At 38.0% G+C, this 26,292-nt stretch overlaps 1 protein-coding gene across 2 annotated transcripts in view; it reads right to left on the reverse strand.

The window, feature by feature from the left end:
• Positions 1-1,506: 1,506 nt before the first annotated feature.
• Positions 1,507-26,292, reverse strand: part of MLLT3 (MLLT3 super elongation complex subunit) — a 219,152-nt gene continuing 194,366 nt past the window's right edge. For both annotated transcript variants that reach the window (XM_054033230.1, XM_054033231.1), the window contains exons 9-12: positions 23,203-23,302; positions 18,682-18,753; positions 17,196-17,267; positions 1,507-7,545 (exon numbers count right to left, since the gene is read on the reverse strand). In XM_054033230.1, the coding sequence (XP_053889205.1) occupies positions 7,414-7,545; positions 17,196-17,267; positions 18,682-18,753; positions 23,203-23,302 (376 nt within the window). In that variant the 3' untranslated portion in view covers positions 1,507-7,413. The remainder of the gene's footprint in view (positions 7,546-17,195; positions 17,268-18,681; positions 18,754-23,202; positions 23,303-26,292) is intronic.

Here is a 26,292-nt window from a genome sequence, read left to right on the forward strand (position 1 = left end):
AGTGAAGTTTAGGGGAGTCTTTCCATCCCTGGGTCCTTGGAGTACAGCAGTGTTCCTTTTGTGGCCCCTTTCTGAGGATATTACTGAGATGGGTGATGAGTGAGGCTTGTGAGATATCACCTGGGAGCTCAGTGTGGTGTCTTGGCTCACCAGAGCACTTGATACGTGGAATGGGCCTGATACCCGGAGCATCTTGGAGAGCTTGGCAGGGGCCAATAAGGGTTGCATGGCCATCTCCAGGAGAAACAGCTTAAATTCTGCCTCCCTTGCTTTTTGACTCCTTTTGGAGAAAGAGTTGCAAATTGAATGCTGCTCCTCCCCCAAGCACAGCAGGCATCAAGTGAGGCTATTATTTACCATCTACAGCATTACAAGAGGGGCAGATGTTGAACCCCAGCGATTTAGGGTTTGCCATTAAAAAGGTCTTGTATGATGGGAGGGGGTGATGAAGTTTGTACGTGGGGAAGTGAAAACTTACCACTACTGTGAGTAAGTTTAGAAAATTATTTTCCATGTGGTAATGGGCAAAGAAAATTTATCTAAGACATTAACTATTAACAATAACTAATCCTAACTATAGAAGCATATCAGCTAACTTGCTGGGAGAAAGGACAACACCAGGTTCAGTCCTGCAGCAATGCCTGGCAAAAAGGAACTAAGTGTGGGTTGTGGCCCTTATATCCTTGACAATGAGAGGATGGTCGGGGCAGACCTAGCCCCCTGCACATAGGTTATTCAAAAGAATCCAATCTCATACTCATTGGCACCAAGACTGGAATCTGTGCACAGAATTACTTGAAGTACTGAATCTAGATCAGGGCTTCTCAAACTGGGGGTTGTGACCCCTCAAGGGGTTGCAAAGTTATTACTTGGAGGGGTCGCGAGTTGTCAGCCTCCACCCCAAACCCTGTTTCGCCTCCATCATTTATAGAGTGAAATATTTTTAAAAAGTGTTTTTAATTTAAAAGGGGGGTCGCACTCATAGGCTTGCTGTTTGAATGGGGTCACCAATACAAAAGTTTGAGAACCACTGATCTAGATCTTGTGAATAGCAATCCAGTGCTTCTGCTTTACAAAAGAGCTCAACCTGTGCACTAAAGACACATTTTAATGAGATACCCTACTAAAAAGAACATCTAGATAATATGTAAAAGCATACAGGAGTCCTCACTTCTGATATTCTGCAGAGGGCTCTACAAATCATCAGGCTGGGCTTGTCACTGCAGACTGGCATTTGGTGTGGTATTTGCACTGGTATCGTATGTAATACAAAGAAGTTTAATTGTAATTCAGCTTTTGTTAATGGATTGTGCTAATAAAGTGTGATCCTATAACGAAAATAGTTTTTTTTCCCCATGCTACACTAAAAATAACACAAGTTTAAAAGGAGACACTACAGACTCAAAATACTGAGAAAATGAATCAGACAGAATAAATAGAAAAATTTACTACATTCCATGTACTAGTTCGCCCGCCCCAACTACCCACCCAAAAAAACAACCAACTCTAAAACCCCTGCCATGTCACAGATACTGTGCAGAATAGAAACTCAAATATTTAAATGAATAAGGAAAGTTACGGCTTAGCCTCTGAGAACAAAGCTAACGGAAAGCTGCTTTATCCTGGAGAGCCTTGGATGACACTGGCTGAGCCGGTCTTGAAGGTCTCCCTCCACTGCTCAAAAACTAAGCCATCTTGCTGTATTTAGCACTTTTTTCTAGACCACCCACTCAGACACAGATACACAAACCACATGTGCTAGGAATGTCTGCCCTGCACTGAAATCAATATCACCATTACAACCTTATTACTTGCACAGCCAGGCTTTTAGTACAACTCATTTGTTTCATCTTTTCACTACCTTTCATTTCTTTTCTTAATGGTTTGTGCGTATTCCCTTTTCTAACCTTTAGAAACTTTTGGAAATTGTTTAAGGGGAGAAATCGTGGGGAAAAAAGTTTTAAGTACCGGTACATCTTTCTTTCCCCTTTGGTGGAGATTAGCTTTACTTCTAGGTCTTAACAGAAACATATAATTGACAACTTAACAAGCCTACAATTTCCTGAACGGGACACAGACCTTGAATTCTGTTTGCATCCAGCAGTAATGATGAAAGGCAATCATTTATGCCATACTCTTATAAGAGATGAGGGCCAAGTTTATTAATGGGAGGATCAGCTTTACAGCACAGGTTGGGTGATGGAACATAGGAAAATGCATGACCCATTTGAAATGACATCCAAGAGTGGGAGATTTCCAGCTTGAGCTATCCCCATCATGATGAAAATGCACCTCCTGTTGCATTCACAGATGAACATTTCACTTTGCTCAGTCTTCATGCTGAAAAAAAAAAAGCAAAAGGTATTGCTTTATGGCAGAATGAATCAGCCTGATGTAGAAAAAGCGAATAGATTAGATAGAATACTCACCATGAATATTAATCAGATATTAGTGTCTCAAATCCATTTCATGATAACTCAGATGTTTGTACCCTACTACAATCCACTTAACTCTCAGATCCTTAGGGTCAACTACAACCCAGTTATACGAATAATGCACTGAAGAGCCTCCACCCTGAATATTGTGTCCTGCTATTTTAAACAAGATCTAAGTGCTGATCAGCAAACAGTATTCTCTCCATTAATGTAAGGAATTATATTCAGCCACCTAATGTTTTTTTATTTAAATCAAAACTGAAAGGGCATTGTTCTCATTGTGGTAATATTTCTCCTTCCTGTCTAGTCACTCTGGCACTTCTTGCTGCTCAACTAAATGCAGGGCCCTTGTATAATTGTGCTTTGATGTAAATTTGTCTGCTCTCTCACTCACAAGACCAGCCTTGTAAACTTACTTGTTCTAACTGCACTAATGCACTGGTTAAGTCATATGCACATACAAAAACACTTCAGAAATAGGAGTTGTAGTCCCATCGTCCACTAGAATTTCTTAATCCTTTCATGCCCTAGAGTAAATTTTCCAGGTATGCTATCCAGCACTGGGAAATGGGCACCCATGAACAGTCTGTGCTAAGGAATTATTGTTAAAACAGTGTAAAAACCTTCACAAAATACAATATATATGGTTTAACAATTAGGGAAACTGTTGAGGTTCAGAAAAACATCTGTCTTGTACTTGTTAATCTTTAGAATAAGTTTTACATTATTTATTTTTATAGTGCCTGGTAGCTCCTGCCATGGTTAAGGGCCTGTCAGCATTTCCATCATAAGCCTCTATTTCAGTTTATTGTAGTAGGAGTGCCAAAATACATATTTACACTTTAGACAGTAGCACCTTTGTCTTTCTGATTTAAAATCCACTCTCTCAAAGTCCCCTAACTACAGACTGGATGGAGCAGCCACAAGTGACTGAGTAAATAATACGATTTTAAGTGGAGTCTAAGTCAACTCCAACTTAGCATCAAGCTGTAGAAGTCAATGGACCAATATGCACACACAAAAATGCAGATTTAAATACAAGCCTGCTGAAAGATACGGTACACACAATTAAAATGCAAGCAAGTGATGGAAGATAGAAAAGTAATCCAGATGGAACAAAGAAATATAACACGAGAGCAAATCAAACATTCTCCTCCAGACACTGCTTGGATGAGATAATGCACATGACAACAAAAAAAGGACAAGTTTCTCTACAGACCTCTAGCTACTTTTCCATCAGCTCTGCAAGCTCCAAGTAATAGCGTTTGAAATTTATGAGGTATTTCAAGAGGTCAGAACACTAATGTAGCTTCTAAGAAATCCAGATAATAATTACACTTTTCACTGACCTGAAACAGACTGTCACATACTTAATTTCATTCTGAAAACTAAAATCTGTCCTAAGAATCTTTTTTCTTACGAAGTCTTAATAAAATATTATGTAGGATCTCGCCAACCACAAGTACTATGTTTGCTTTACTTTTGAATGTATAAAGATAGATTTTACCTAAATTAATAAGGGACAAATTCACAGATGGAAATAACTAAAACACCTCTTACACTTCAAAGACAGTTACTGATACAACACAAATGTAGTTATTTCATGCTTTACCTTTGATTCTCAATTAATTGTACTTATTTTTTGCTCAACCTCTTTACCATAGCTTGTGCCACCAAATACAGGTCTATTTTGTAAGAAGTTTCCTCTTGTGTTAAGGTGGATTAAGACACCTTTTTAAATTTAGGGGAAGTTGAAGTTTTCACGTGACCCAAACTTCTACTAAAAGGTTATCCCCCTTGGATAGCCAATTCCTGAGGTGAACATTTAGTTAGTTTCAAGAATAAAGTTTCAGGGGGGTGGCCGTGTTAGTCTGTATCCACAAAAAACAAGAAGTTTATTGGCACTTTAAAGACTAACAGAATTATTTGGGCATAAGCTTTCGTGGGTAAAAAACCCATTTCTTCAGATGCATGCATCCATGCTTCCATGCATCTGAAGAAGTGAGTTTTTTACCCACGAAAGCTTATGCTCAAATAAATCTTAGTCTTTAAGAATAAAGTTGTGCTTTCCATGATATACAATTGTTACTCTCTAATTACAGTGTTCAACTAGTGATGCAAAAGAGGGTTTTAAAATATTGCTTACTGCTAACCTCTGTCTGGTCAACTTAATCCATTATCCAAATTCATTCAGTTAATTTTTTTTTTAAATAGGTCGGTACTAAATGAAATCCCAATCCTTTTATTCTCTTGCACTTAAAAGCTAATGTAGCAGTTGTAAGGTAGAGCGTACGTGAAAAAATTTTAACTGGTCCCAAAGATCAATGCTCATAAACATAGTGGATTTAGGTAGGGTTTTTATGATTTTTCTTTTAAGAGAAATAGGACTATTTGAAATTAATTGAAAAAGGATTTATTTTGTTTCTGCATACAAAATTGGATGAAAATAGCTAATGTAAAACTTTTTTGTTTTTTAAAGAGATCAACGCTTAGTGACTCTTATTCTATCAGAATTTTGTGGAAAACTCACTTTACAGTTAACACACACAAAATGCAGCTGCAGTCTGTTTATTTCCCAATCTTATCAAATTAGAGAACTAAGATTTTATTTAAGGACGATCAAGGATTTATATGAAATTCAGAGGTAAAGTTATATTGCTATTGCAATAGTCTCCCTTTTATATGGGCTTCCCTACCCTTCCACCCCCATTCATATGTACAATAGAAGTTGGCTAGTATTTCTATGGGTAACATGACTTATTTCACCAGTTATTTAAAACAGCAGGATATTCAATTCATGCTAGAAGAAATCTTGGGCTCCCTTCCCCTCTTGAAGCTCAAGAGTTTTTACCACAAAATTTAGTTAGAAAAGTCAAAATGGACCAGACTCCACATGTATCTGATTTAACTAAAAAGGTAGTAAGTTGAATGTGCACTATTAGTTCAAAGACTTTTTTAAAGATTGCTTTTAGATTTCAAAACATTTTCATATAAAATGTTGACAAAAATTAACCCCACCCTCCAACATGCCTTCCCCACCCTCCCATCATCATCCTCCCGATGTCAAAATGATTTTTAAAGACGTTTCCCACAACAATTGCACATTAAGACGTGGACTTAACAACATAACGCTTCAAGTATGTTTCATGCCAATCGTCAATAAGAGTCATAACATTACTGAAAAAAGTACACTTGTTCTTTTGGAAGCCTGAAAGAGACTTTCCATGGGAGTATGGTTAAACAACATTTTAAATTCAAAAAACTGAAAAAAAAAAAAAATAATAAAAAAAAAATATACGATTTTCTTTGGACTTAAAGAAACAGTGTTAATAATTCCCATTTGAATATGAAGAAATAACCCCAGCAGGACTCTAGTTTCACTGTACTGCACAAAACCATGTACATGAAACAATAAAACATACAGATACTACCATTGTTCAACTGTGAATGAATATACTACATCTGGCATGTACGCATACATGGAAAATATACTGGCCTCTCTGCAAACACGTTTTCTTAAGGCTGAACAAACCTTCGGATCCAGAAGTATTTCTTAATTGCATTCTCTTTTCATCAGGATCAAGAGTTTAATTTCCCATAAAGAGGTGACGGTTTTATAATGAAATCATCATAATGAGATCACAGAGCACTGATTTCAAACTATTTGTAAATTCTCTGGATTGCACACATATGCAAAATATTCCTCATTTTAAGGAAGTGTACATGGAAGAACATTTGTTTTCACAGACAAGAAATCCTTCTGGAAACGCAAGCAGATTACTCAACAGGTACTGAAATTTGGAAAATAATATATATACATATATATACACATATACATATATATATATATATATATTCCAACATGTCACTGTATAACAACGAAGATATTTTTTCAAAGAAAGGATTTTAATTTATCAGATGTAAAAAAAAAAGTCTAATCAGACCATGTTCTGTATGAACAAACAAAAATACTATGCCAACAGTTTTTATGGTAAAGGTGAGTCACACACTGGCAGCAGAAGAGTATTGAAACTCGCAGTAATAAATAGTTCCAAATTAAGAATTTTCTTACAACATTTCCTTAGAAAACAGGACCAGTATTCCTCCTTTTATGGTGATCCCGTAGAACACCTTCACTTTTATATATATCTAATATTATAACATTAAAACAGACACAAGAATGTTGATGACAAACAATGCTGGATTCAGGACAGTACACAGTAACACTTTTTTGTTACAAGTCCTACTGGTTTATTGACTAAGGCTAGACAGCAAGTCATATGATCCTATTTGGTGCATTTTTTACCATGGTCTAAGATCAATAAATGGATAGAGCCAAGGACCTGTGGTCCAACCCACTGTGGCAGACTGGAGACAAATATTAGGGCCACTTTTTGGTCCCCCACTTCGTACCTTGTTTCCTGGAACTGCAAAAGTGGAAACAAGACTATAGTGTTTTAAGTGACTAGAGAAAGTCAGCAATAAGTGGCATTTTAACATGAATAAGGTTACTAGGCTTGTGATGGTGCTGCATCAAAGGAGCATACATGGAACCCGAGTACTTGTAACATCTGGTAGTGTCATTCCCTCAATGACTTTAGAATATATGTATGCAATAATAAATAGATCAGTTATGTAATAAGGCAGTGTGTTGAACATGCATTCGTCTTGTGGACTGGAACACCACAGAGAGATACATGATACCATACACATTCATTAAGAACAAGTTTTTTTGTGGTTTTTTTGTGGTTTTTTTTTTTTTCAAGGCTATCCAGGCTAACTCTTCCAGAGCATTTCCTCGGTGAGAAGAGCGATCCTCTGAGTCTTGTCACTTTTCCTCTCCTTTATCAAGAAATGATGACTGGCTTTAAAGAAAAATAAAGCTGAAGAGGGTTGGTTTATTTTTTTCCATTTTGGTTGCATCATTTTGAATGTTTTATTTAAAAAACAGTTTTTGATGCAGCCAGATGCTGTATCCTCAGGATGTTCCAGATGTTTCCAGGTAACTCTGTAGTTTACGGACTGTGGTTTTGTCCAGTGAGCAAAGGTCAAAGTCAAAGGTTGTGTTTGTGATATGAAAGTGTCCAGTTTCTTCTATAAGATTTACAATCTGGGAGGAGAAAGAGAAAAATAATATTTAGGTGAAAATTCCACCCATTTCATATTTTTACGAGGTACTGCACAATTGAATACTCCTACTAAAGTATTACAGTATAATGAATATGAACAAGTCCACAAGACCACAATTCCAAAACAACAAATAGAACGAAATCAGAACCTTTTATGTTAATTTCCCCTTCCATCCCTCCCCTGAAATTCTAGTAGTTTTGACAAAACAGAATCTTAATTCAAACTACAACTGTTTGTTTCCCCAGAACATAACCAATAAGGCTATCCAAAACTAAGGCCAAACTCTATATTCAGCTAATTTCCAGCTGGAATTAACACCTAACAATAATTATTAGCACCGAGAAGAGTTTTTTTTTTTAATCTTAAAAGGCTTTTACAAATTGCTAACTAATTATTTTAAAAAAATCTTTGAGAGGTGTGGAGGTAAAATTTGTGTCTAGCGCATTTATCTGGCTCATAGCTAGGAATTCTGTTATTACAGGACATGACTGGTATTAAACCTTTTGCAAGTACAAACATTTGTAATATGTTTACCCTTAAAGAGGAAAACAAGGTCAAAGAGTTTTACAAGACAGAAATTGAGAACCACAGGCTAAGACAAAATGGTAAAAGAGAAGGAAAGAGGCACTATCGTAAGCTACGGAAATAAATATACTTACATTAAAACTAATTATATAATCTGTGTATATTTAAATCTACTAATAATAGATTGTAAACTGTTTGGGACAGAGGCAGCATTTTTATGTATTTGTACTGCCCTAGCATAATGGAGTCATGTCCACCTAGGGGCACCAAATATAAAATAATATATTTGTTTATAAAATGTCTTATGTATGTTTGGTGTTTGTTTTCCCATACGTGGGTCTGGTTTACCTGACACTTTGATAACATTATCAAGCTTATTATGTAATACTTGGCCTTTGATGACTGTTGGGACCCCATAAACTCTTGGAGGAGGGGAACAATCCTTACAAAATAGTTACCAGTTTAAAATAAAACTTCACAAAACACAACTTCACAAGTTCAGTTACAGTGGAAATCTCAACAGATCTTGCATCAATTGTTAATTCCAGGAATATATGCTACATATTTTGGATTAACAACTCTACATCAAGTATGATATATTGTAAACCAAAACAGGTGTTTAAAGTTAAACCACAAACTAATCTCATCAGGAAGACAAGGGGAAACTCCTTTAACTGGTGAGACACATATTGCTCAGATTACCTAGTGTTCAGAAAAGGGGTGGTGGGGTCTTGCCAGGAATGGTGAAGAGCATAAGTGAGCTAGTTCATTTCACACTAAGGCTAGGTCTATACTATACAGCTTTTAGCGACATGGCTGTGTCATCACAGCTGTGCCGCTAAAAGTTGTGCAGTGTAGGTGCTGTTTGTCGGCTCTCCTGCCAACAAAAAACTTCTACTCCCAATGAGTAGCATTTGCATTGTCAGCAGGAAAGTGCTCCTGCCAACAACATGCTGTTCACACTGGCACTTGTCGCAGCAAAACTTTTGTCTTTCGGGTGGAGGGTGGAGAGAGGGGGGGTTTAACAAAGACAAAAGTTTTGCCATTCAATTGACAGTGTAGACATAGCCTATGTAAATGATCATTTATATCTGGAAGGAGCAGTTATGCTGAAAGCTGATTTTCTATAAAATTTAACTCTGAATAATGTATGCTATATGGCGTGTAACTAGACAAACTAGTCACACTTAGGAGAGGAATACCATTATTTGTTAAATGTTGACAGTGAAGAAGGGGCAAGTGATAGCTCATGGAATCAGACTCCACATGCACCTGCTTTCCATTAGGCAGAACCCCAAGGCACCTCTTTCAGCTGGCACACTGAGGGAGATGTGGTATCATGGCAGCTGCAACCCCAGTGAATCTACAATCACATGGATTATCTGGAATAAAGTCACAGAGGGAGCAGAGAAGACCACTACTTCTCTCCACATTCTTTCCATCTCTAGCTGTCTGGGAATTTAGAACACACTCATTGTCATGTCCATTCCACATGTTTAGCCACACCCAAGCTATACACAGCTCATTTAGTTGGGGTAGAGAATTCTTTATCCCAGCCCAAGAATCAAGTTATATGGAGCAAATCCTTGTTGCAAGGGATTTATTCCATTGTTCGAAGTTAGCCCTTTTTCAAATAGATTGTTCTTCATTCCCTGACTTCAAACATTACAACTCTAGATTTTCTGAGCTGGATCTTTTAAAGAGTCAATGCCAGTAAGTAGAAGAAACTTCTAATTTGTCTAAAGAAACTTCATCTTCCACTTCAGAGTTAATTCTCACGACTCAGTTCCTAAACAGTGAGATGACTGATTGGTAATTAACTGTGGTTATGAATTTCCTTGAAAGAACACACAATTGTCACGCTTACAGAATGAATTTCTATAGCAGCATTACTGAGGTCATACAACTCTGTCTTGGCTAACTGGATTGTGCTTGACAACCCAATAGTGTAATAAATAGCGTTTTATGGATTTTATAGAAAAAAGCCTTCACACTCAGTATTAGGATGAGAGGAAGCAGAAAAGGAACAAACAGAAGCATATATTTCATTTTCTGAGGAAGAGGAAAAATAACCTCTTTGTTTAGTATATTGAAAGAAAAAGGTTCAGTTCAAATGTCTATTTCCCCAAGAGTTTCAAATGCACTTGAAACTTCTTGGCACAATATCATTTAACCACTCTGCAAATGCAACTGTCAAATATTACAGATGTGAAGGGATTTTGAAACCTACAGCATGAGCGAAGAATATATAGGTGAATTTAGCTCCCCAATTTACAAGAGAAACTAATGAACTTAACTTAAACTATTTAAAAAAAACAACTTTGGTACATTTGACACTATAAAAATATTCAGGACATTGTTGATCTTGAAAATGTGGATATTTGTGTAGAATTTTTTTACATGGGCAACTGTTAAGGAGATTTCTTTAAATCCTGGACAGGTCAAGACTGAAGATATTTATGTAAACTTAGACTGTAAGCTCTTATGGGCAAGGTACTCTGCTTTTGTATGTATTTGTAAAGCACACAGAACAATGGGGCCATGATCCTCATTAGAAGCTCTGGCTTTTGCGGTAATAAACATTTTCTGCACATGCAGTTCTACTTTTCATTTGATGTTGAATTTTACCAATTTAGTATGAGACTCAGTTACTCTTTCTGAATTTTAAATTACAGCCCGTTTAAATTTTATTCAGACAAATGTCTATCAGTTTCACTAAAACTTTGCATCATACTGTGCACATTACGCTATGCTGTATTACAATATACTTGCACACAATTATGATGTCAAGTCTTGCATCTGAAGAAGTGAGGTTCTTACCCACGAAAGCTTATGCTCCCAATACTTCTGTTAGTCTTAAAGGTGCCATAGGACCCTCTGTTGCTTTTTACAATTATGATGGACATACAGCCCAAACATCTATAATGCAATTGTATAGCCCTGCAGCCCAAGCCCCTTGAGCCTGAGCCAGCTGATATGGGCCAGCTGGGGGTGTTTCACTGCAGTGTAGAAGAGCTCTTTTATTTCAAACTTGCAAGCTTTCATGAGGTTGGATATTAGGAAAAAACTTTTTCACTAGGAGAGTGGTGAAGCACTGGAATGGGTTACATAGGGAGGTGGTGGAATCTCCTTCCTTAGAGGTTTTTAAGGCCCGGCTTGACAAAGCCCTGGCTGGGATGATTTAGTTGGGGATTGGTCCTGCTTTGAGCAGAGGGTTGGACTAGATGACCTCCTGAGGTCCCTTCCAACCCTGATAGTCTATGATTCTAAAACTTCAAAAACAGACTCCAAAGAGAGACTGCAGAGCTAGAATTGATATGCAAACTAGACACAATCAACTCCGGTTTGAATAAGGACTGGGAATGGCTGAGCCATTACAAACGTTGACTATCTCCCCTTGTAAGTACTCTCACACTTCTTATCACACTGTCTGTACTCGGCTAGCTTGATTATCACTTCAAAAGTTTTTTTTTTTTTCTCTTAATTAATTGGCCTCTCAGAGTTAGTAAGACAACTCCCACCTGTTTATGCTCTCTGTATGTGTGTATATATATCTCCTCATTATATGTTCCATTCTATATGCATCCGAAGAAGTGGGCTGTAGTCCACGAAAGCTTATGCTCTAATAAATTTGTTAGTCTCTAAGGTGCCACAAGTACTCCTGTTCTTCTTTTTATGATTCTATGATAGATAATGGATTCTGACCCATATGAAACAATCTGTTGTTATAGATGCCTTATTTTGTTTTTGAGCACATTATCTAACCTGTTCCTTTTTCAACAGTAAAAGAAAAACACTCCAGTTACAAATGATGGACAGAATATAGATTAGAATGACAAATCTGGTAAAAATATAATAGTTGTAGTGCAATGTAAATAACTTATTTAAAAAAATAAAGCTGTGACTAATCCAAAGACAACATTTGTTTAATTTCTCCCTCCCGTTTTTATTCTTTCAATGAATGGTTCTTCCTGCCTGTACCAGAGAGGAAGAGGCTTACTATACTAAGTTAATGAAATAATGTGCAGTGGGGCTCTGAACTGGAGGATTGGACTGCACCATTTGGAAACAAGGTAAAAGTGACAGAGAAGAAGGCCTCTTTCAGAATTAAAAATGCTCTTTCTAACTAACTACATACATTCTTTTTCCCCAGGTGGGGAAAAAAGATTCAGTTTGGATTTCAATTAGGTCAGAACTCTGAATACCGATTATCCAAGTTCAGACACTACTCCTGAAATTGATTCTGGTTTATCTGCACTTCATTTAAAGCTGTGCCTCTCAGGTTTAGTTTTTTTTCCACTGTGGGACTTTTAATCTAATACATTCTACTTCATCTATCCATTAGATCATTAACAATCCACCCAACCCCAACCTTTTCCATCTCCTCAGGTCCTGCACTGAAATTAAGAGCAAAATGTTAAATGATGAAACAAAATACTAGATACCAGACAGCAAATAACTATGATATGTGGCAACTTCTCTCTTTTAGAGATAGTCCAACCTCCTTTTGTAAAGTTAGGAATGTAATCCACATCACTAATACATCATCTCCAAATACAACAACTAGTTCATAATCAAGATTATGTACATTGGAGAAGGTAGCCCTCCTTTGAAGAATTCTATTTAACATGTTTCTCTGGGATACTGTGCCAAAACAGTATCCTTGGCTAACTTCCCTAACAATATACTTGATTTTTTAAATATAAAAACACTTAAGAGTGTTAACATGCATTTTTAAGAAACGTGTACAATTTTAAAAAAACAGATAAAAACCTCTTTTATTGAGCAGTATGTACCTCAGGCTTTTTAAGCCCCAGACTAATTAATATTAACATTTTAACCCTATCCCTCATCCTGGTCTCAAGAAATATATCCACTGTGTCAAGGACAGCTGATAAATCAGAGTGAAATGAACCCCAAAAGTTTTAAGAGATGTACAAAAATAAATCAGGATAGACCCTGAGAGATCTACAAAAAGCTTCTAAAATTTTGGAGTTCTTGACTGCCTGCCAACGAGAGTAGTGTTCATGACTTCTAATATTAGCACACACATCCTTAGGCTATTAAAAATACTAGAAAAAGAATAAAGGTTTAGATTAGTTGCCAGGAAGCCTGACAGTTATAATGTTAGAAACACAACATTAAAATGTTTTATTCTGAGTATCCAGGCAGCAAAGTCCAAAAAGATCCCATTTGTGAGCTTTGCTTTTCCGCTTTAATGTACAATTCTGTTTACATAACGTCGCTCCGGCTCAGTTTTATCACCATCCATCACGCCGCAACAATTTATCTGTCTTAAACAAGAAAATGAGCATGTGTGCATGAGGGGACTAGAGTGCAAATGACGACAAACCCATTTTCAATGTATGGAGGGTTTTAAACCATTTGATAGTTCCCAGATTTGCAAGCTTCCCTCAGATGCCCACATTTTCAAAACTTGGGTGCCCCCTGAAGTTAAGCACCTAATTCTATATTTAGATACCTAAATGAATGGCTTGTTTCTCAGTGGTGCTGAGCACTTGCAATTTCCATTGGTCACTCCCCATCCCTAGGCTTCAGAGCCCAAGCTCCAGCCCAAGCCACAGCTTCAAAGCGCTGTCTAAACAGCTATTTCTAGAGCTCAACCATTAGCCTGAGCCTGTTAACCCATACTGGGAGGCTCACTCCCATGGACTGTGTAGACATACCCAATGGTGCTCACTGTTTTGGAAAAGCCCTTGACTTTGACAGAACTATGACAGCTTACATGAGTGGAGGATGTGCCCCCTTGTCCCTAAACGTATGAGTCAAAATCCTGGCCCATTGAATTTGATGGCAAAATTCCCAGTGACTTCAATGGGGTCAGGATTTCATCCATAGTGACTAAGTATGGATTCAGGCACCTAACTTAAGGGAACCAAGTTTGAACCCATTAGTTGAGATGTAAGCTTGAGTATTGGTAAACGGCTAACTTAATCTGCTGCTGTTTCACTTCTAATTGCATAAAAGCTGTTGCATTATTAAAAGAAATCTCAGTCCCTTCTATTTATCATACATATTCCCTAGAAGAGAAAATGGGGAAGATTATTTTTTAAATGTGATTTTTGTTGCAATTTCTATCTGGTAGCAAAATCCCCCCTCCCCTCCACACACACACACACACAAATACTAAGTAAATAGATTTCTCATGTGGCTCAGTTCTTGGTCATCTGATCTTTTTCAGCTACATTCTCCCTCTTGGCCAATTCATATGTACCTTTAGCCTTAACTACCACCTTTACATTGATATTACTCAAATATGTATCTTTTGACATCTATAATGTTGTATAATACTACTCCTGTCTGCCCTCCCTGCCTCAAACTTGTGGACTCATCTCAGCTTCCTTCAACTAATTGTCTCACAGAGAATTGCTTCTCTTGGGCAAGAGCAGCATCCTCAATCAGCTATATCTTTCTTACTATTTTCTTCAACTGAGAACTCCTGTTTGCTATCGCCATTCATAGACTTGGTGACAACTGAGCCTGCAAAACTTTTCTCCTCCTTCCATAGTCCTCAATTCTGCAAGGCTACATCTCTCATCAGATATTCAGCATGGCCTACAAGTATCACTGCTTCAACTTTAACCCTGCTAAAGTCCTCATCTAGGCCTTCATTTCTTTTCTTCCTCTGACTTGCAACCCCTTTATTTCCCTGCTCTTCAGACTATCACATGCAGAATACTGCTGCCTGCTCTTCTGTATACCAAAAGAGACCATAACCTCCTCCCAAAGAATCTTTCTCCATAGTCCTTCAATTACACTTCAAAACTGCCCTCATTTTTAAAACCCTACATGGATAGACTCCGGTTTCTCTCTCCCATATTTCCTCCCTCTGCTCCTCTCTAATATGGATGGACCAAAGCCTTCTTTAAAAGTAAAGTCCTGTTACCAACAATCAAGGAATTAAGAGATTTTTCTATATGAAGTTACTACTATAAATAAGTCCTGGTGTCAGAGAGGGTTTGCTAACATAGAAAATGGGTAACTATTCCTGCTCTGCTCTTTTTTCTAGTTTAATTGGATGGCAGAAGCCTTTTGTGGCCAATATTTTACAACTCCTAGCTACATCAGTAAAATAACATTTTACCACCGTCTTTGCCTGAATAACCTTCCCATAAATTCAGTTTTCATTGGACCTGTACTAACAGCCTGGCGCACATTCACAGCTCAGGGACAGGATCTGTAGAACAACGATCTCACAAGGTGCTGGACAGTACTGGTACTTAATAAACCTAACTTTTATAACAGGAGTTCATTAGGCACTAAGCTAGATTGAGACATGCATTATGGTATCATAATCACACTCTTCACATACATTATGAAGCAAAGGTCAAAGAATGAGTGCTTTCAATCCTCTGAGAAACTCAATTAGCATAAAGTAACATTTGCCCTGGAGAATCTTGAGGTCAATTTATAATTTATGGGTTTTTGTTTTTACATTTCTTTACTCTTCATAGTCAGAGATGCTGAGGATCCCCATTTAAATTCTGTCGCTCTTCAGAGGGTCTCCATCATCATTCTCCAACATGGGAGTGAGGAATCAAAGCAAGTAACCTCTCCAACACTAGCGATGCTCCAATATGAGGCACAAAAGCTGCTTCTGTGACTTAAAGCACCATCTTTCCACCAATGACAGAAAACTCACCTCCATAAGAAACTTCAACGCCATTAGGCCAAGAAGAGAAACTAAAATTACTGACACAACTTGGATTATCCTACCCATTTCCCTACTTTTTTTGGGGGGGGGGAGAAGGGCTCACTTTCACCTCTGCCTCCTGTTTGTGGATGGTTTAAAGATAATTTTAAAGATGGTTTAAAAAAATTTCACTTGCCACTTCCAGCCACCTAGGTCCTATGCTCTGCTGAGTTATGCAAGCCCTTCTGGAGTTAGTTTTTCCCACCATTTTGCTTGGTGAGAAAAGCTTCTTCAATTGGCGATGAAGAGCAAATGAACTCTAGCAGCAAAGTGTGATTGGAAACAACAATACGTTAAAGACATACTGAACTTAGACAAGAATATACTTAGAGATTAAATTTGACACAGTCAGCTGGGGTTCTGTTTAAACTAGAAATATCCAAATCTGAGATCTTCTATGTTATACTGAACTTGCACTACTTTCTGATGATCAGTCACAAAAGAATGTGTGAGCAAATATGCACTCATGGATTAATGCTGAAGGTCTGCAAAGTGTTTTGTTTTTATATGTACTTATGAAAGTGTTGATAAATTTACTGAGTGATTGCAATCAATTGGAAGTGGTAAAAATCTCAATAAAGTGCCTATCACTGTGGTATCTAATTGCTGTAAACACAATAAAGCCATCTGTACTACAATTACTTCTGCTTTGTTAATAATATGAATTGTTTCATCTCGACCCATTTGTAATCCAACAGTACCTGACAATGTCGAGACCACTGAATGCAGAGAGAATATAATGCAAGTCATTTCTTACCACTATATAATGCTATCAGAGTATTTGAAGCTTTTTTAGTTCTGACCAACTAGGTTACACCAAAGTAATCAATTGTCTCCTATGACCGAGGAAGAGTAAGGAATGAATATACTGTGTTTTACCATAAAGGGACGTTTGTTTTCATGATCACTCTTAGAAACTGTATTTAATTGCTTTTCACCAAGGAGTTCATCATGGTTTTCCAAAAAATAAACAGGATTCTTGCCCAATTGTTCAATATTTCTACTCATTTTGCCCTCCCACAAACCGTATTTTATTGGCCTGTGTCCAATTTTCATGAATCAGCAGCTTGAGAAATGTACTGATCAATATCGTAAATTAGTGACAACATTTAGCTCAAATAAGCACCATTTTTATATCTGTCAATAAATCTGGAAAACTCAAGGGGATCGATTCCAACTTAAAACTGTGCTCATATGTGGCAATGGAATGAAAAATTTGTGTGATACAGTTCTTTAGGTCATATTAACATTCTGAATAGGCAATATATTATGCAGTCTCAGGCCTGAGAGCTATGAAGTCAGATTATAAAGCTTTATGTTAAAAGAGGAAGAACAGATTTGGTTTCTTGACTTTGTTGAGCACTCTGATACTGCACAAGAGCTCTCCTCACCTGTTGCAGTACATGCCTTTCCCTCAATGTCATTAATCTTCTGTGGAGCTCTACTAGTTCATCGAGATAAGCCTGAAAACAATCCCCCCCCCCAAACAAAGAACCTGTTAAGGAACAGTTGTGTATTTCCACAAACTCCAGATTTAGTACAGAGTATTTACAACAGCATTTGTATTCTCATTTGACTCGTTCTCTTTAGTTTAGCAAGGGAACTAACATTTAACTCCAACCAACTAATCAGTATGTGATCCAAGCAACCACCAGTTAAACTTTTTTACTTCATAATGTTGAAAAACTTTAAGGGGCCTTTGAAGTAATTTCACTATATCAGATATTCAAAAGAATTTCACAAAATCATGTTTGTTCTCCAATATGATAGAAGTTTGCATTCTATCATCAAAGGCCATTTTTGAAATTGATGAGCCACTGAATCTTGAAGAGCAAGTTGAATAACGGGCAGGAGGTTTTAAGATGCATGAAGGCATGAGTAAGAAAAAGTGAGCCAGTTATTCAGAGGGGATCAAACTCCTGCCCACCCCCTTGGAACTTAAACACTATTTCACACCAGGGGCAAATCCTTCCACTCCCTACCACAGTAAAACTCATCTACATCTCATCTCATCTATGGCTGCCCACTAGCATTTATGAAATAACACATGGGTACCAAACATGGAGGTCACAGTCTCCAAGGAAGTTGAAATCTGATCTGAGGGAGGAGGGAGGCAGAGAGTCACGATCATCCTTCCTCTTTTTATGGTTACTTTTTTTTCCATTGTAACACATGATCATGGATGGAAAAGATTGAAAACTGCTGGTCTAACAAAGCAGTGCTATGTACTAGGTCATAGACAATCTAGGAATGGGAAACCAAATTAGGAGTCTCAGACTCATGCTAGCACAATGAGGTTACTACTAGTAAATTCTAAACCATTTTGGAGCTTACACTGGGAGATTACATTATGTTAACTAACACAACAGTAAAACCCATGTTAGAACTCACTTAACCATGGCCAGCTGACAAATTTAAACATGAGCTGAGTGCTAATGTATGCTTAGCGTAATGCTAGTTAACGTGTTATATCACACTCTCATTTCCCAGTGAACACCAGCCCTTGGAAAGGATTCTGTAAAATATTTCTATTAATTGCCTGAGACTTATATTGTAAGATCTTTAGTGTGGGAACTGTCTTTTATTTGTTCTATAAAGCACTATACATATTTGTGGCACTGTATACATAAAACAAACAATAGGTGGTAGATTCCCCATCCAGCGAAGTTTGCCAAAGCTTTGAGGGAACAATGCTTGCAAAGAAATAAAGAGAAAAGCACAATGCTGTATTTAAGAAACACTTACAGCAGAGATATACTAACCAGTGAGTTTTCTGTTTTGTAACAAAAATAATACCGTAAAAGGGATGTAGAAGAAAAAATATAATAACTTAATGTGGCTTTCTAAATAGTTTATTGCCATCACACTCATATTTACCTTATCGCAATCACCATTCTTTATTTGTTTATCAGATTTATTTTGCTTTATTGGACTTTTCACTTCTAGAATCTGGAAAAGAAGCAGAAAATTCTCTAAGTATTAAGTGCATCTTTGGGCTGCATGAATTTTAAAAAATTAAGAAAACATTTAAAAAATGTTGTTACATAAAAACACAAAGAATATAAAAATGTCTGGAGGAAACCACAACCAAACCTTCCAAATAACCCTTCACAATCTTTGACCTAACAAACCTACTCAATCTTCTTTTCTTAGAAGTAACTTACATCACAAAATGCTGAATCACGACAAGATGGTTATATAAGAGTAATACTGATACTAAATAACTTGATTCTATATCATTTTAAAGCTTCCCGGACTGTTTTTTGTATGGTCTTCATGTGAACCTTGACAGATTAAGAGGTCTAAATTTTTGAATATATGCATAGTGCTGAGGCAAACTCTACCTCCTTGGTAAAGGCTACATGCATTTAATGTGCAATATGATTAATATGTTTTCTTATTATCTTTATTGTTGTCTGCCTTTTCTGAAGGATACAGTTTTTGAAATGTAGCTAATCTAGTGTTTCCATGAGCTGCAATTGTGCAAAAAGAGTGTTTAATCAAAGATAACGATCATGCATTTACATAGCACCTTTCATTCAGTATGATCAGGGCCGGCTCTGGCTTTTTGGCCGCCCCAAGCAAAAAAAAAAAAAAAAAAGGAGCGGCCAGAACAGCAAAGCAAAAAAAACCTGCAGCATGGCCGGACCGCGGGTGCAGGGGGACCAGCTGGGGGGGGCAAGGGGAGGGAGCGGGCGGGAGAGAGAGAGAAGGGGGCAGCCAGGGCTACAGCGGGGGCACTGCCACGTGGCCCCTCCCGCTGCGCCGCCTCCTGCGAGGGCTCCGCGCCAGTTGGCGGGGAGGGAAGGAAGAGGACTGCCCGGCAGGGCGCTCTGGTTCTCCACGCCGCCGCCCCCTACAGGGCGGCCGGAGCGGAACAAGATCAACAACAACAACAACGAAAAAGCGGCCATGCCGCTCTAGGATTGGGTAGAATGCCGCCTTGAACAATCTGCCGCCCCAAGCACCAGCTTGCTCAGCTGGTGCCTGGAGCCGGTCCTGAGTATGATTACAAGCTACTTTACAAACTTGGGCCTACACAGTGTACAAATCATATGCCAGTGTCTCTTCATCAAATGCTGAAATTTAGTCACCTCTAGGTAAAGAATGTGTCAAATAGTCAAGAGTACACAATGCTACTATATGACAGTTTTAGGACAGAAGTGAGGAATGGGATTTTTTTCCATTTGAAACTGAGTTTACGTAATCAGAATGTTATTACCCAATTTGGAGTGTGGCCAGTTGCTGTGAAAAGTGTCACAGACTGCTTAATGGTCACAAAAGATCAGGCTTTCTGTTTTACACCTCATCACAAAGAATATATCTCCAGTAGCATAGTGTCCCCTAACAACGTGCGGGGTTATCATAACACAACACCAACTTCAATATGAAAATTCCTCAGTCAGGGTTTGTTAAAAATGAAGATTTTTTGATACCCTCATGCCCTAACTTGAGTCTTTCATCAGTTTCCACCAACTCCTAGTATCTCCCCCAACTCCTGTAGTTCCCACAGATACCACCTAGGTGTTACCTTGGGTGACGGACATCTTATAAATGAGAGAGAGAGAGAAAAAAGTGTGCAGCTACTTTCCAACACAGACAAGAAGACTATAGGTCTGTTTTATCCTAACTAAGTGTTTATTTTACAAAGGATGGTACGTGCCCAGAATGCAACGCATGAAGCTCACCTGAAAAAAAAATTCTTAGATTTAACAAGCCCAGGACTATTGCAGTTGGGGTGGAGGAAGATAAATCTTGTCTTGACAAAATGTGAATGCTTCTGGGCAAAATGCCAGGCTTTTCAGGTGTTTTTTTTTTTTTTTTAAGGGAAAAAGCTTTTATCAGTTTATCTAGGAGTGATGAAATTTTGATACACAGTAGCCCTAACATCAGAAATGGTTTTCATATAATTTCACTAGCCTGGGACACAGAGAAAGCTTGAAGGAGTTGCTCACTTATAATCTGCCAAATGTGGCTATTGAAATCCAGTAGCTTCCCCACATGCCATAGGTCATTCTCTCCAATACCCAAAGCACCCTAGTTTGGATGAAATGTGTCACTATACATGTTAGAGAAAGCTTATGCAAAGGCTCATATTAACTCACTATTTGCAACTCTCAAACCTGCCTGAAACTGATTCCTTCAGTCACTAATCAGTTTTCCCTAATCTGTAATAGTATGGTTCTGTAGTGTGAACCTATTTTGTAACACAGGCCTTTTTACACCAGTCAGGAAGATCACGGCAGTACCTTGCTGGCAAGAACCATGTTTAAATATGGTTCTGACTAACACAATTGGAATTCTAGTACAGGTAGGCCTGATCATTCCCCAAAGTATACTTTCTACCTCATCTGTTAAGACTGTGCGAATGCTTTAAGATAGTGAAAAGCAACAAAGAGTCCTGTGGCACCCTATAGACTAACAGACGTATTGGAGCATAAGCTTTCGTGGGTGAATACCCACTTCGTCAGACGCATGTGGTGGAAATTTCCAGAGGCAGGTATAAATATGCAGGCAAGAATCAGTCTGGAGATAACGAGATCAGTTCAATCAGGGAGGATGAGGCCCTCTTCTAGCAGTTGAGGTGTGAAAACCATGGGAGGAGAAACTGCTTTTGTAGTTGGCTAGCCATTCACAGTCTTTGTTTAATCCCGAGAGGAAGAAGAGGGTCTCATCCTCCCTGATTGAACTGACCTCGTTATCTCCAGACTGATTCTTGCCTGCATATTTATACCTGCCTCTGGAAATTTCCACCACATGCGTCTGACAAAATGGGTATTCACCCACGAAAGCTTATGCTCCAATACGTCTGTTAGTCTATAAGGTGCCACAGGACTCTTTGTTGCTTTTTACAGATCCAGACTAACACGGCTACCCCTCTGATACTTAAGATAGTGAGCTGTTCACTTCCAACTGGCATCTCTTTAAATACTCCATGATGTTTGGAGAGACCAAATGAGCACATGAGTTTATGGTGCTCATTGGAGTAGACAGGCATGGCAGGAGAGACAGTGGCCAAATGGATCGTGCCTAGTGAGAAAGAAACAGTTATGATTTCCCTGCACAAAACCAGGTGAGATTTTCAAAAAGCAACCAGCTTTGGTTATCCCTACGTAGCGATCGTTCATTTTCCTTGCACTCCAGTCTCCAAAGGAAGATAGCCCAGAATTAAGTGATAGCTTAAAGGAAATGGAAATGTCACTTTATGTATGTTTGTAAAAGTGATCTTTCTCCAATGTTCATGTAGAAATCAATTAAAATATTTAGAGAATTTTTGATTGATCCTGTTAATGCTTACTGACTGTGAAATGACATGGACTTCTTTATTGTTATTACAGGTGCTCCTGCTAAACACAGAGCATGTCTCCTTTTCTGCAGCATATCCTCATCTAATTGATATAAACGAATTATTCATGTTTTGCTGTTAGCATTGATACATTTATGTGTTATTGGAAAAGGAACTGATGGTATATTATTTGTGTCAGGAAAGAGAATTAATTTTCCTGAAGGAAGGCAGGGAGTGCTGTCTAGGCTCACCTGTAACACTCAAGTTAAAAAATTTTATTAAAACAGTGGATCCATTTTATCCACATTGCCACTATAAACATGTACTTATTCTCATTTAACTTAGCCTGGCTATATGAGAGTTTAGAGTGTGAACAAGTTTCCTCTGCAGTAGATTTGAATTCTGTTTTGTCACCAAACACAAGTATATAAATTACTTTAGTTATATATCTTTATACATTGTGAATGTCAATTGCTTTAAAGATAATAGCAAATGCATATATTGTAGTATGCTTATGTGTTATTAAAAACTCCATTAATTTAGAAAGATGTTGTGATCTAACAGATTCGGTATGAGGACCTCCTGAGTTCTAATCCTTGTTTGCTACTGACTCATTGTGTAGATTTGGGTCAGTTAACTTATCTTTCAGTTTCTACACCTGCCAGATGGGATAACACTACTTACCTATCTCAACAGTACTACAAAGACTAGCTACTATTTCTACAATGCTAAGCATTATTTACTATAAATATATCAAAATGCTTTATCTAATATGGTTGATTAAAACTTTGAGATGCAGACCAAATGAAAAAAAAAAATCCTGATTACATGTGAAACGAAAGTAACACCAAGAGTAGGATTGCTATTGTAAAGCCAGGTCATAAGTTTACCGTTTACAATAGCATGACTTAATATACACAAAAGTGTTGTCTTCCATAGAATACTGCCAAATACATTGCTCATCTGCTTTTACAGAGAATATTTGTTCAGCCAAATATATTCAAGTTCAGGGTAAAAGAAAATGAATTAGTCTGAAAATTAAATCAACAAGGCTAGCTCCAAAGCTTTTAGTGTACATACACCACTCTTATATGTAGAGAACCTCACTGTACCTGATTGTTGTTGGTTTTTAATAAAGGTGGTGGAGGTTCATGATGTAGCGGTGAGGAAGCTGAACTGCTGTCACTGTCAGTACCGTCACTTAGACTAACCCTGAGGAAAGAGAGCCACAGAAATCAGACATAAAAACAAAGGCTGAACACACTCCCACTCCCAGATCACACTCGTAGGTGGGACCCTGACAATGTTCTTTGCTATACAAGCTGTCATTAGTTATAGGAACTTTGAAAGTGCAGCTGCGCTGTCAGCAAAGGGCAGGCACCCAAGCAGAAGTCATCCTGCTGCTGCTTTGAAGCCTTCCAGTGGAATAAGGAGTATTAATAAGGAGTCTAATATGGAGAACTGGAATAGCTGCCCTCCCATAAATCCTTCACCTCGATGACTGAAGTGCTATACTGTTTAATTCATAGTTGTCACTAGTAAACAGAATCTCAATGAGGCAAGTGTCCCAACTGCAGAACCCCCTGGAAATTGTGGACAGGAAGAACAAATTCTTAAAACATTTTAAAGAACAAAATGTGAATTCACCACAGCTACTCTTTCTTCCTTCCATAATCTTCCAAGCTTGCATAGTTCCTGCTTATATAAGTGCTTCACTAAAAGTTAATTAAGACATCCACAATATAATAAGTTCATCATAAAATCATTTTATTACATTCTTTTTTCTGATTGACAAACACTTTTTCCACTTCAGTGCTCAGCATAACACACAGTAACATACACTGACACTGTGGGAGTTTGAAGCTTGTTAGGAGCTTTTTCTTTCTCAATGTCAGTTAACAGAACTTACTGGTATAATGCATCACAAAAATGGCAACTATCTACACAACCAACTTTGTTGGGATCCTTTCTGTATCCTTTTATCCTATACCCCAAAGTCATAAAATTCAAAAGCAAGAGGAATGAAGTTCTATGAATTACTGTGCAATAACTCTGCAAAGATCTGTTTCCCATTAACTTACAAACTGTAAGCATTGTAAAGACAGATGGTTTTCGCTGAAGAGACAGATGGATTGAAATTGGACATTTGGAGGGGAAAAGTTGCACACATGTATCCAAGAGGAATACAGTAGAACCTCAGAGTTACGAACTGACCAGTCAATCACACACCTCATTTGGAACCAGAAGTATGCAATCAGGCAGCAGCAGAGATGGGGAAAAAAAGGCAAATACAGTACTGGTGTTAAACATAAACTACTAAAAATATAAATGGAAAGCAGCATTTGTCTTCTGTGTAGTGCAGTTTCAAAGCTGTATTAAGTCAATGTTCAGCTGTAAACTTTTGAAAGAACAACCTTTGTTCAGAGTTACAAACATTTCAGTGTTACAAACAACCTCCATCCCCTATGTGTTTGTAACTTTGAGGTTCTACTGTAGTTCATTTTCTATACACTATCACTACTGTCTGTTTGAATTTTGCATACATTAAATTTTATTAATTTACAGCTGCATTAAGTTATACCCTACTAAGGGGTTTGGATGTTTTGGCTGGGGGGAGACCCCACAGGTGGGCTCTGGCGGGGAGGGGTTATGGGTGTCTGGTCCCCCAGCTGGGCTCGGGTGGTGAAGGGGGCAGAGAAACAGGAACTGGGTTGTCACAGGGGTTTCTTTAACTCTCTACTCCCAGGGGAATTTTTGTGTGCGTCTGTATTGTTACAGACATACTTCCTGACAAGTATTTTGAAATAAAATTACCAAAATAATTGAAACGGACTGTGATTATGTAGTGTTATTTTGACAAATAAAATTTGCAGAATTTTAAAATATCGTGCACAGAATTTTTCATTTTTTAGCACAGAATGCCCCCAGGAGTAGCAGTTTGGAAGACTTATTCCTGCAATTCATTGACAACAATGAATGCAGACTTGGGGCTGGATCCCCAAAACCCTCTTCAGTCTGATCCTGTATTGATGCAGATGTTGGACCTGTGAAAAGCCATCTTAGTCACCAACAAGTGGGTTGGGGAGGTTGTTGATGGAGGTTCTTCCTCCCACCTTTAAATCCACGTATCATTGCTTTGCTGACTGGGGAGAGAATCTGAGGCTACCAACTGACTGTTCTATTGGTTATCAGAAAGTACTCTGACTACACAGAAGGGTGGCAATTGGAAAGAATAGAAAATTCAGCAAGGAGACTGCCCCACCCCTGCTGATTAGGGGAGACTGGGCCGCCAATGACTGCCCAACCAATAAGAAAGGGAAGTCCACTAGAGCCTGATGGATGGCTCTCCTGGGACCTCTTCCCTGTTCCTGTGGCTGGCAAACTGAAACACAATCTCTCCCAAAGCCTCGTCCAAAGACCCAAATGGGAGGAATTTGGGAGAAGGAGGACAGATATGTTTAACTATTACTCAACTGTTGTCCCTCTTTTTAAATCCCAGAAGATGAAACCTACTTTGTTTTAGTTAAACGTCAAAAATAATAAGCCATATTCTAGTTTGAATAAACAGAATAAAATATTTAGGGTTTTTTTCAATGAAGTTCTGGGTAAAAGTAAAGTTATCAACAAAAGCTAAAAGTCACACCGTTGCATTATCTGCATAGCCATGTTTTACAGAAAAAAGTATTTTAGAGATGTTTCACCATTTCGGGTTTAAAAAAATACTGTCTTTTTTAATCTCTTCACCATAAAGCTAGGTGTTTTTATTATCATGAGTTGAAACATACAGGATTTGGAGGAAGAGAAAAATCATATCTACTAGATTTTTTTTTAAGTCACTACAAATGTCTTAAAAATTTCTCTCGTTGCATAACACGTTTTACGATTTAACAGTTCACTATCTTGGAGAGGCCAAGGCTAAATGTTCAACTTTACCTTCTGTTTCTTATGCTCATGCACAATGCTGCAAAGTCTAGGCCAAGGGTGGCCAACCTGAGCCTGAGAAGGAGCCAGAATTTACCAACGTACAGTAACTCCTCATTTAACGTCTTCCCGCTTAACCTTGTTTCAAAGTTACGTCGCTGCTCGATTAGGAAACATGCGCGTTAAAGTTGTGCAATGCTCCCTTATAACGTCGTTTGGCTGCCTGCAAGATTCTGTGGAAGAGCAGAGACTTTACAAGAGAGCATTGCACAAGTTCCTCT

Source organism: Malaclemys terrapin, chromosome 6 (assembly GCF_027887155.1).
Source record: "Malaclemys terrapin pileata isolate rMalTer1 chromosome 6, rMalTer1.hap1, whole genome shotgun sequence".
In the NCBI taxonomy this organism is placed as follows: Eukaryota; Metazoa; Chordata; order Testudines; family Emydidae; genus Malaclemys; species Malaclemys terrapin.